This window comes from Patagioenas fasciata, chromosome 1 (genome assembly GCF_037038585.1).
Source record: "Patagioenas fasciata isolate bPatFas1 chromosome 1, bPatFas1.hap1, whole genome shotgun sequence".
In the NCBI taxonomy this organism is placed as follows: domain Eukaryota; kingdom Metazoa; phylum Chordata; class Aves; order Columbiformes; family Columbidae; genus Patagioenas; species Patagioenas fasciata.
This window is the reverse complement of record NC_092520.1, coordinates 201,904,793-201,915,095: the sequence shown is the minus strand read 5'-3', so window position 1 is coordinate 201,915,095 and position 10,303 is coordinate 201,904,793. Positions and strand designations below refer to the sequence as shown.

The 10,303-nt window shown below is 41.4% G+C and overlaps 1 protein-coding gene across 6 annotated transcripts in view; it reads right to left on the bottom strand.

The window, feature by feature from the left end:
- Nucleotides 1–10,303, bottom strand: part of SLC26A5 (solute carrier family 26 member 5) — a 35,594-nt gene continuing 25,291 nt past the window's right edge. For all 6 annotated transcript variants that reach the window (XM_065829175.2, XM_065862799.2, XM_065862808.2 and 3 more), the window contains 9 exons: nucleotides 9,937–10,014; nucleotides 8,950–9,045; nucleotides 7,596–7,702; nucleotides 6,353–6,422; nucleotides 4,851–4,943; nucleotides 3,813–3,935; nucleotides 2,709–2,915; nucleotides 2,385–2,439; nucleotides 1–1,823 (listed from right to left, as the gene is read on the bottom strand). In XM_065829175.2, the coding sequence (XP_065685247.2) occupies nucleotides 1,687–1,823; nucleotides 2,385–2,439; nucleotides 2,709–2,915; nucleotides 3,813–3,935; nucleotides 4,851–4,943; nucleotides 6,353–6,422; nucleotides 7,596–7,702; nucleotides 8,950–9,045; nucleotides 9,937–10,014 (966 nt within the window). In that variant the 3' untranslated portion in view covers nucleotides 1–1,686. The remainder of the gene's footprint in view (nucleotides 1,824–2,384; nucleotides 2,440–2,708; nucleotides 2,916–3,812; nucleotides 3,936–4,850; nucleotides 4,944–6,352; nucleotides 6,423–7,595; nucleotides 7,703–8,949; nucleotides 9,046–9,936; nucleotides 10,015–10,303) is intronic.

Below are 10,303 nucleotides of genomic sequence, written 5' to 3'. Positions count from 1 at the left end.
TTAAGTCAAGACCATCACTTTATTTTAGCAGTTGACAGGGCTTTGACATGAACTGAAGAGACTACATAGTTAAAAACTGAAGCTGTGACAAGCTGGAAAGTAGAAAAATATACTGTATGTAGATACAAAGTCTTGTGGAACTAGTTAATATTATAAAATGTACCAAAAGTTGTATAAATAAACATGCTCAATGTGTTAACATGCATCCAACTCACCCTGTAAACTCCAGCTAAGCAGTAATTTCTGATGCAGAAAGCTTCCTATCCCTATTGGCAGGGGAGTCTGAGGAAAGAAAACATCTTCCCTGGCTGCCCCTGGTTCTTGGGAAACTTGATTTACCTGAAGCAACAGAGCTTGAAGCAAAATGAAAGTATTAAGTTGTTCATTCAGAGAGAGGAAGTCGTTTGAATTCCTTTACGCACAGGACCTGTGATTTGAGGGCGTTAAAAGAAACGTCACTGGCATTTCACTGTCCCTGTGCTGTCAAAATAACCTACAGAGACACCTGTAGGTTCCTACCTCTGCTTAGAATCATAGCAATTGTTGTTAGGGAAATACAGGCACTGACGATTTCTTTCTTTTGCTGAATTACCTTTCTGTGTTTCTCATCTCACACCTGAAGTCAAGTGGTGCCACAGCAGCCAGGCTGTAAAGACAAGAAAAACCCTCATGCTGTTGTTTTTTTTAAGAAACCAAACGTAACGTTTTTGAGTTCTACTGAAATCTATTTTGCAAAGCACTTAGAAGCTGAGGCAGAAACAGCACTGCTGGCAGGAAGACATCTTGGGCAACACAGAAGAACTTTTCTTTTGGTTTTGGACCGCTGAGACTTTAGACCTTGTCTACATTTTTATTCCAGCTTAAGAGACTGCAGATAGGGCATCAGTTCCTAATTTAATTGTAGCAGGCTTCACTCCTGCCTTTAACCAATTTTGTCTTCAAGTTTGGAAGCTAAGCTAGTTTTAGTTTAAAATCAGCTGTGTTATTTTCAAGAAGGCATAACTAGGTTCTGGCACTGAAAGTACCATATTGATAATGTAATAATTAAACAATGAGTTTCTAATTGTTTAGAGTGAAAATGTCTAGGCAACAAAAGGCTGAGTATCACTGAGACAGGTTAGATATTTAAAAAAATAACTGTACCATCCATGTTTAAAAAGAGTAGCAGCTTAATGCCACCAGTGTGAATTCATTAATCCAGTTTGCAGATTATCATAATTTATATAAATCTGTTGTATGCAGATGTTGACATCAGGCTTTACAAGCCGTCTTAGAAAGTTCCTTCAAGACACTGGTACAGTGCATTGCAGTTGCAGAACAGTTTTTCCTGCAGGATCCCACCTCACAGTGGGTTAAAGTGCCCTTTTCTCAATAGGAATAGGAATGTCACCTTGTCTATCAGGTTCCGATTGTAGCATAGTACACTGAATTTTCTTGTCTTGCATAATTTTGTGCTTGTAAGTCGTTGGAAAGCTACACCCTGACTGAAGGAAGAAATTCAAGAGCATGAAGGCTTCCAGTTCCTTATCTGCTTTTCCTACAGAAAATAAGCACCACCCTATACCCGTAGATACAAATAGCCTTAGGCTTCTCTTTTAAACTGTGCAAATTAAATATTCAGAAAGAGTCTCCATCAGCATAAATCTGGCTTCCGTTCTGCTCGATGCCACTCTTCAGAGGTCACAGTCAGTCTGTGAAGCTGGCTTCCTGTCCTTCTTTCACTTGGCAAGTGAGGACAGCATCATGAATACTGTGAAAGAGCAACCCTCTCGTTGCAGTATTATCAAAAAACTTCAGTCTTGTCAGCTCATTCATAACAGGGCCTGCAAAATAAAAATCAAACATGCCATCAGTGCATGAACAAAGTACAAAGATGGAAGACAATAATATCCCAGGAAGAAAATGACAACTTGTTGTCTTGTTATTACTTAAAATATTAAAACTGCCAGGTAGATCACATGCTACTTCTACTTCAAACAGGTAATTCTCTTATCCAGACACACACAGAGGCCTTTTCTTGGCACAAGGTGCTACAACTCCAAATATCAGAAACTTGTAACGTTGCAGGCCTTTCTCCTTATTGCATTACAACAATTTCAAGGTACAAAGTTCAGTGTGGCATTTACAATTTGCCAGCTGGAGTCAATGGGAGCAGGATCTAGTCCCCACAGAGCTCATTACATCAGTGCTCTATTTTCACTGAAGTGAAGGATCCAACGCATATGGGTTTGCTGTTCCTCAAATCCAACTGTAATCCACTTTTATGTGAAGTGAGTGCTGGTACTACTGAGACACCTGGCAGCAGAGAATTTGGAGCCAGAGGAAAAGAGATAAAACATAGTCTCTCCTATAAAGCTCACAATAAAAAAAAGGTCTCAACTCACCACTACAGCTGGCAATACAGACAGAGACACCAACTTCTTTGTATTCTTTTATAATCTGCAACAGAGTTAAACTGGAGTTAAATGCAGGTATGTCATCATACATGTGGCAGTTCTGGGAGGGCCACGCCAATGACTGTGACAGCTGCACAGTCCACACTCCCCAGGATTCAGCTGAAACTTACAGAGCTACAGAATTAAAACTGCAATTAGGTGAGAAACTCGACTGTATTTGAACTGCATTTATATCTCAGGCTGACAGGTTCCCTCTTCGGTATCTCACAAGTTTTCTATGGGTTTGTTTCTGGGGGAAAAAGCCCTACTTACTGATTTTAATGTTTTTGCTCCAACTGAATCCACAAAGTTCACTGGGGTGAAATCCAGAACTAAAGAGTGGATGTTTGGTTTGGGGTCCACAAAATGTTCATGCTCATCAGGAGACGTGTCTTCTACACTAGCGTCTGCGAAGTTTCCATTTATGGGTAGCTCATCGTTTGCTATTTCATGTTTTACAGTTGCTTCCACGTCATTAGTCTGGGAGAGAAGATCAGTAAATCTTAATGACAGCCAATATTTGTTTCAGTGTAGATCCCCTTCCTCCCCATACTGATCTGTTCTGTCAGCCTTCACAAGGTGTACAGCTCCTGACCATCACAGAAACTGGCTTTACATGCACACATACTCTCCATAGTTTATGTGTACCAAGGTTTATTCTCTTATGCCCAGAATTCCACAGTCACATGTGAGCAGCTTAAAGCTGTTATCTCAGGAGTGAATTAACCACTTCAAACACTGACACCTGTTCATGTGTTTTTACTCCATTTCCTTGCTTTATCCCTGCTGATCCCATCAAGACCTATATAGCCAAAAGAAGCAATAGCAATTGGGTCTTACGTTCAGCATTTGGTTGGTTCCCCATGGTAAAACGGACACATCAGCTCCCGCCACGGGGGTGATTTTAAACATGCACAAATGCGCAAGCATGTTTTGAAGGACTCTTCTCAATGCATAATACCTGCCTCACTTAACCACACCAGGATCAGCAGTGCAGATGGCACCTATTTATTACAGGGGCTACTAATTTGAATTAATTCTATTATATCCTATTTCTGCCCAATTATTCCAAGTGTGTGGGGAAAGGCAGAGGTAGAGTCCCTCCAATTTCTGCCGACACCACCGCTGAGCACTATGACGGCGTGGAAAGGCTCTGCTCTGCTGCACGATACCTGAGTGTAATCAAGGCTCAACACAATTATTCGAACCAGCTGCAGGGCTCCAATCCACATGCTGTTCCCTCAGCAGCCTGTCCACGCTGCGCAGCGCTCGCTCCCAAAGCATCCCTGCCCCAGTAGCACTCTGTACCTTGTTTAAACAAGCATGGGTAACACCAGAAACAGCATGTTAGCTGATAAAGCAGAGGTAAATATTTACCGGAGTATTCACTAGTTTCAAAACAGCTTTCTTTCTAAGTTTATTTGCCGCCTTTATCTCCCTGGCATGCCTCTTCTGGGCTTTTCTCCTCGCTGCTAATATGGCACAGGGGTCCAGTCCAGTCTGCCATGAAAAGAAAGGACGATCACAGGAGATTCAGCTTGTTAGGATGACACTGCAGTAGCATTTAGCACTGAATTCATCACTGTCATAAATTTAAAACAAGCCTGCATTGTTCAGCTTCCCTTGGTGGGGTGAGAACAGTATAAAGTAAGAAGGAATAATCTTGGCAAGCACTGTGTTAAGACGAGGAAGAGATGCATCACATTCTTTTCTTGAAATCAGAGAGTGCGACGTTTCAACTGAATTCTGATTCGAGTGCAGAGAGCAAAGTGGAGAGAGGTGCATTTGGACATAAATCGCTAATACCTCTTGCTTTGTGAAGATAAGTACCACCGACCTGTTCTGTGTAAGACTCATCATGGGAGCTACAGAAAAATTTTTCAGAAGTTAGTAAGGGTGCAATTGCTACTGGCTGAGGCAGTTCTGCCCTCAGCTCCCACCCAGGGAAACACAGGGTAGGCAGGAGGTGAGGTACACTCTGTATGCAGGGGATATGTTGCTCATGAGAGGCATTAAATGCCCACAGTATTCTACCATCTCACACTCCAATAAAGTCTGTCACCCAAGAAGGAAGCTTTTACTCCCAGACATTTTGTTTTCAGTTCATCAGCTACTTATTTCCTTCTGAAAAAAAAAGTGTTTGACCACTTTGTGCTGCACAACCACCAGACTTCCCATTCACAAGCAGTCAGTATTAAGTTACACTCTGTCTATTCCCTCCTACCACGTTGTTGCTTCCTAAGATGATTTGCAGTTGGCTGGAGAGTCACCTTCTCATATTTTACTTCTCATCAGGAGCCACAAGCTGAGAAACACTATGCTAGGGGCTACACTAAAAGGGCTGAAAGATCAGCACGTTGCAGAAGCCAGTTTGAATTTTCAAGACACAGACACTAAATAATTTGCTTTACTCACCTTTTTCTTCAGTGCACTTGCATACGACTCACTATTGGCAAAATACAGTGATGCATTAGCTTGAAATATTTTTATTCCAGGATACTCTTTAGCCTAAGAAAAAGAATATTGGATGTGCACAGTTAAGTATTGCCTGCAATAGAAGAAAAGCACCTGTGTGATCACAAGAGACATGAACATGCAGCCCAGCAGGCAGTCCTGAACAGCTTTTGGCATGTGTCAAACACAGAAGGCTGGCACTGCCATAAGCAAAGCCAGTCAAAGATTCCCAGTGTAATACTGCACATAGTCAATACCATGTAACATTTCTCCTTTACAACAATGAAACGTACAGCCATAAAAAGGAATTAAATATTTGCAGTTCTCTGATGTTGCTATCTGCAACTGGTCTTACCACGGGGAAATCACACAGATTTAGGAATGCCTCCTTTTAGCCTCCCTTTCTACAGGCATGATGACTTATGTTTCTCTTTTTCTCTCTTTTCTCCTCTGGCACTAAAAAGAGGAGCCTTTCAAATCTTTTAAACAGGCCTTCAGACGGGTTGCAATATAACTTCTTTACTTCTATGAAGTCACCTCTAATCAGGCTGCACTCTTGACATTTGACAGGCAAATGCCGTGGCAGCAGCAGAGACCCTGCCTGCCATCTGCTGCCAACCCCGTCTTTATTCGGGAGGAGATGCCAACTGCATTCAGTGTCACAGAAACGGACTCTCCTCTTCTTCGCATGCAGCTGTAAACATGCTCACATATACTTTTGTTTTGTATCACACTCAAAGCAGAGCTGCTGGTTAGGGAATGTTTCTGGATGCCAGCATTCTCTTTTCTCATAGGTTTTTACAGACTGGTTCCTCAGTAAATACGGGATGTGGCCTTCACAACAGCATCTCTGAGAACACGGCAGAGAGTGCAGAAAACTGCAGCTGCTGTTTTTGAATAAATATAGCATGTTTATATCCATTATATTGACAAAGTGTGCTGCTTTCACCAGCTTTCGGTTGAACAAAATGGCATTCCTAAGAAATTCAGTGCATGGCAAGCAATTGTGGCATTAATGGTGCATTTAGTGAGCAGGGGATGGGTGGAGGCAGGGAGATTCTGTTTTGAACAGTTTGTACAATTCTGAAGAACCTATCGGTTTAGATTCTGGGTTTGCAGACTTCACACAATCCTGCCACACAGGTACAACAGGTGCCCTTGTACACAGCTGTGCACACAGCCGGTTCAGCAGCGCTATTCGTATAAACCTCACCATTTTCTACAAGCTGGTCCAATGGAACTAGTATGAAGGTTACTTCCTAGTTGAAAGTACATGCAGGACAAAAAGCGAGCATTTTGAACAAAACAGCTTTTACTACTAAAATAAAATTTGTTTTCTTTCCCTTCAACACAGGTGAATGCCAGGCAGACAGCACTATATGTGCAGGGCTAAGCTGCAAATTGCCACAGTCACCTTTGCTCCACTACATAAACCTGTCCAATGCAGAAGAAAACAGTCCTACCTCTTCGTACTCTTCCACACCACAGTAGATGTCAGTGTCAGGAATCTGACCAAGAATTCTGTATTGAGGGCTAAAGAGAAATAGAAGCAAATGTTTCAGTATCATCACTTACAAAGTGGAAAAGTGAGTGTTCAATACAGATTGAAACTTATTTTAAATGGTGATTCTGCAGTGCCCATCTGGTACAGGTTTATCTAAACATGGTCAAATGCAGTGCGCAGTTTAGGGAAGGAACACAATAAAGGGACCATTTGGTGACAAGTTTGCTTCTGTCAATGCAAAAACAATTTAGAAACTTAGCACAGTAATCTTGTCATTTTCTGAAAAGCATGGGCCAAAGTAGGCAACGGTACAGAGCAAATTCTCTGTGGTGTGAACTGGTACAACTCCATTGACTGTCTTGCAAATATGGAAACCCTTAATGGCAGAAAACTTGCTGAAATTTCAAAGAGCTGCTCTGCTCCCAGGACACTGCTTGTGAGTTGGGAATGTTCATCTTCTCAGGCAGTGTGACAGCAAAGTACATTACTGTTCTGTTTGCAAGAACAAAACCGTATAGAGACGGCAGAAAAATACTCTTATTTATCTAGAGCAGAAATGTCAGAATTTGGTTTCATTCCAATGCAGACTGAAACCAACACTTTGATAAGTTTTCCACCTAAATATCCCAGACATTGAGCCTAGAAGCCTCACATAACAGTCCTATCCACACATGCAAGAACGCATTTTGCTGTAGACCTGGAAAGCTCCACAGTAAACACTGTCACTTTGAATGGGGAGAGAGGAGAAGTGATCTGAAAAACCAGAAGGGCAGGCACAATTTTATTATGAATTAGAACTTATACAATACCTAACCATTCATCCAGTGATAACCTGACTAACTTCTGCTTGACTGTGACAGTTAGTGCACACAAAATGTATCATTTAGCAAAACTAACATCAAGCAGATTTGAAGTTCTGAACTCTAGGCATGAAAAAAAAAGTAAACAAGAAGATCAACCAATATGAGAAATCTAAAATCTTCTGCTTGTTATTGACATTGCAAGTTTCATGCCCTCTAGAAATTTTGTTCTCAGAAAGGTAAAACGCGAACCCTGGGTAAGAGCCATGGGGCACCACTTGCATTATGAAGCAGATTCTATACTGTATGCAGTTGAAGAGGGAGGAAAGGTCTTGTACTTATTTGCACCCTCTAAACAAACAAAACCACGTAACACTAATTTTGATAAAGAAGAAATCTGACCTTTGTGTTCTGTAAATAACGGTTATCATTGCAAACGCTACTGCAGTAAGCAAACCATAGTCTAGTCCCAGGAAAAGAGAAGCCACAAAAGCTACCAACCAGATGGCCTAAAACAAAGAAAAGCTCTGAATTATTATGCATCCTTTTGTGTCACAGCAAAAACAATACTATAATTCAGCTTCAAAACCTGTGTATCACTTGTGTTCATGAATAGACTATGATGTAATCCATCAGGATAGCAGACTGTAATTGCCTCAGCCTTTCAGAAGGACATAAAAACTCACGGTGCATTAACATAACATCTGACACATGGTCACATATTAATTAATGTCTTAAGTCCTGTTCTCCAAGGAATCCTGTGTTACCATCACACTCCAAATACTTTAGGATAATAGATATAGATATAGTCCCCCAGTTTAAGAAGGACAAGAATTACAGGAGGGAGTCCAGTGGCAGGCTATGAAGATGATTAGGTGTCTGGAGCATCTTTCTTATGAGCAGAGACTGAGACAGCTGGGTCTGTTCAGCCTGGAGAAGAGAAGGCTGAGAGGGGATCTTATAAATGTTTCCAAATACCTCAAGGGTGGGTGTCAAGAGGATGGGACCAGACTCCTTTCAGTGGTGCCCAACGCTAGGATGAGGGGCAATGGGCACAGACTGAAGCACAGGAGGTTCCATCTGAACATGAGGAGAAACTTTTGTATTTTGAGGGTGCCAGAGCACTGGCACAGAGAGGTTGTGGAGTCTCCTCTGGCGACATTCAAACCCCCCTGGACACATTCCTGTGTGATCTGCTCTGGGTGAACCTGCTTTAGCAGGTGTGTTGGACTAGATGATCTCCAGAGGCCCCTTCCAACCCCAGGGATTCTGTGATTCTGTGACATGCAAGGCCTGCAAGCAGCTCTTTCTTACTTCAATGAGCCAGTTAATCCAGGAGAAAAATTTCACCAAATTGTTCCCACCAATATTCTCTTAGTTCTGGCCTGCTCCATACATGTTTTCAGTTTGTCTTAAAATATGGAAAATAGTTGTGTTTGTTACCCTGTATTTCAAATTCTTCTCAGACATTCCCACAGCCTTCAGTGCAGTTCCTATAGCGACACCAGAAAAGCTTTGCTTTTACTGCAACAAAATACTTCTGACCTGAGCTAAACGTTATCGAAGAAAACAAAACCACTCTTGTCTGCAACAGACCACTCTCCTATGGTACTTACACCTCCATGTTTTATGTTCATCTGCAATGCCACACCAACTTGTAACACTTTAATAAGTTTCTATCCTGTTTTGGGAGTTAGGAAGAGAAACAACAAACTTAATACAGTAAAGTATATATACCAAGCTGTGTATTACTCACCAGTTCAATCTTACTGGTTCTCCAGAAGTGCATGATGTCTCCAAACTGTTTAAACATTCCTTTCAGGTTCACCATTACAATTGCAGCTAGCACTGTCTAGAAATATTACACAAATACAATTTTCAGAAGCAAAATAAACCCAATACCAAACAAGAACTCCAAAGCATCACAAATAACCATATTTCTGTGCTTTGCAGAACTGACCTAAGTCTACTGAATAGACCTTCCACTTAATAAAAGAACTTTTCAAGTAGTTCAGTGGAGTTATCTTTTTACTGGAGCTGCAGAAATGGCAAGCAAGAGTCAGTACACCTTGATTTACTCCTTCCTGGCAAGAGAAATCACATAGTCCTGAGCTCTGTGCAATTACAATGCCTGTAGTGCTTGAAGCAGCTATGCTAAAATCTCAAATTCAAGTTTATCTACAATCCACTGCAACATTTCCTGCAAGTGTCATATAGGTGTAAACCAAGGTACATCTCCTATAAAAAACCCCAGGAATTGTGTATCATCCTATGTATGCCCAAGAACCAAGGTTTTTTTCAAGTGAGAATATATTTATTCACATAAATATATTTTTATACAAATAAGTAAAACTGCAGCAAAACCAACTCATTATGCTGAGCCATCACCTAGACCCAACCTGTTCCCAGTTGAGCTGTTATTTTAAAAGAAAGTCACTTTTTAACCTCTTCCCAAAATTCCTGTGCTGCAAAGGGGAATTGTTCGAAGGTATCATTCTAATGTTCTAAAGAGAGAGTCCACAATGTCCAATATTAAAAACAACTACAAAACAAAGCATGCCAGAGTCTTCAAAATATCATTAATTTCTAGTCTAACTGACAGCAAAAATGCATACAAAATTTAAAGGTTTCAGGAGCAAGGCCTGTGTTTGTTAACTAATAATCCCACAATCTCTATTTTAAGTGATACTCGCTGGTCTCTCATCCCTGACAATGCAATGGTTACCAGGAAAAGTTCCCTTACCTGCGGAAGTGGTTCAAAGAGGTATCCAATAGCCACAATTACCAACAGAACCATAATTGAGGAGAGTGCCCCTGCAATCTGAACAAAAGAAGCAAGAAACAATGTGAGAGTATGAAGAAGTTACCCCCAAAGGGCAATATTACTGATTAGCTGCCCCCCTTGTGCTTTCCACACAGTTGGCTGTTCAACTGGCTTTTGATCCCTGCCGCTCAGCTCATGCACTTCGACTGTTGTGCAGTCTGCTCTTATGGCCCAACCTGGATTTGCACATGGGAAGCTCCAGTTATTCCTTCTGGCCCAGCCAGAGAAATCTGGCAATCCAGAGAGGCCTCAGACTTTAGCTTTGGAGCTCCAAAAAGCACATGTT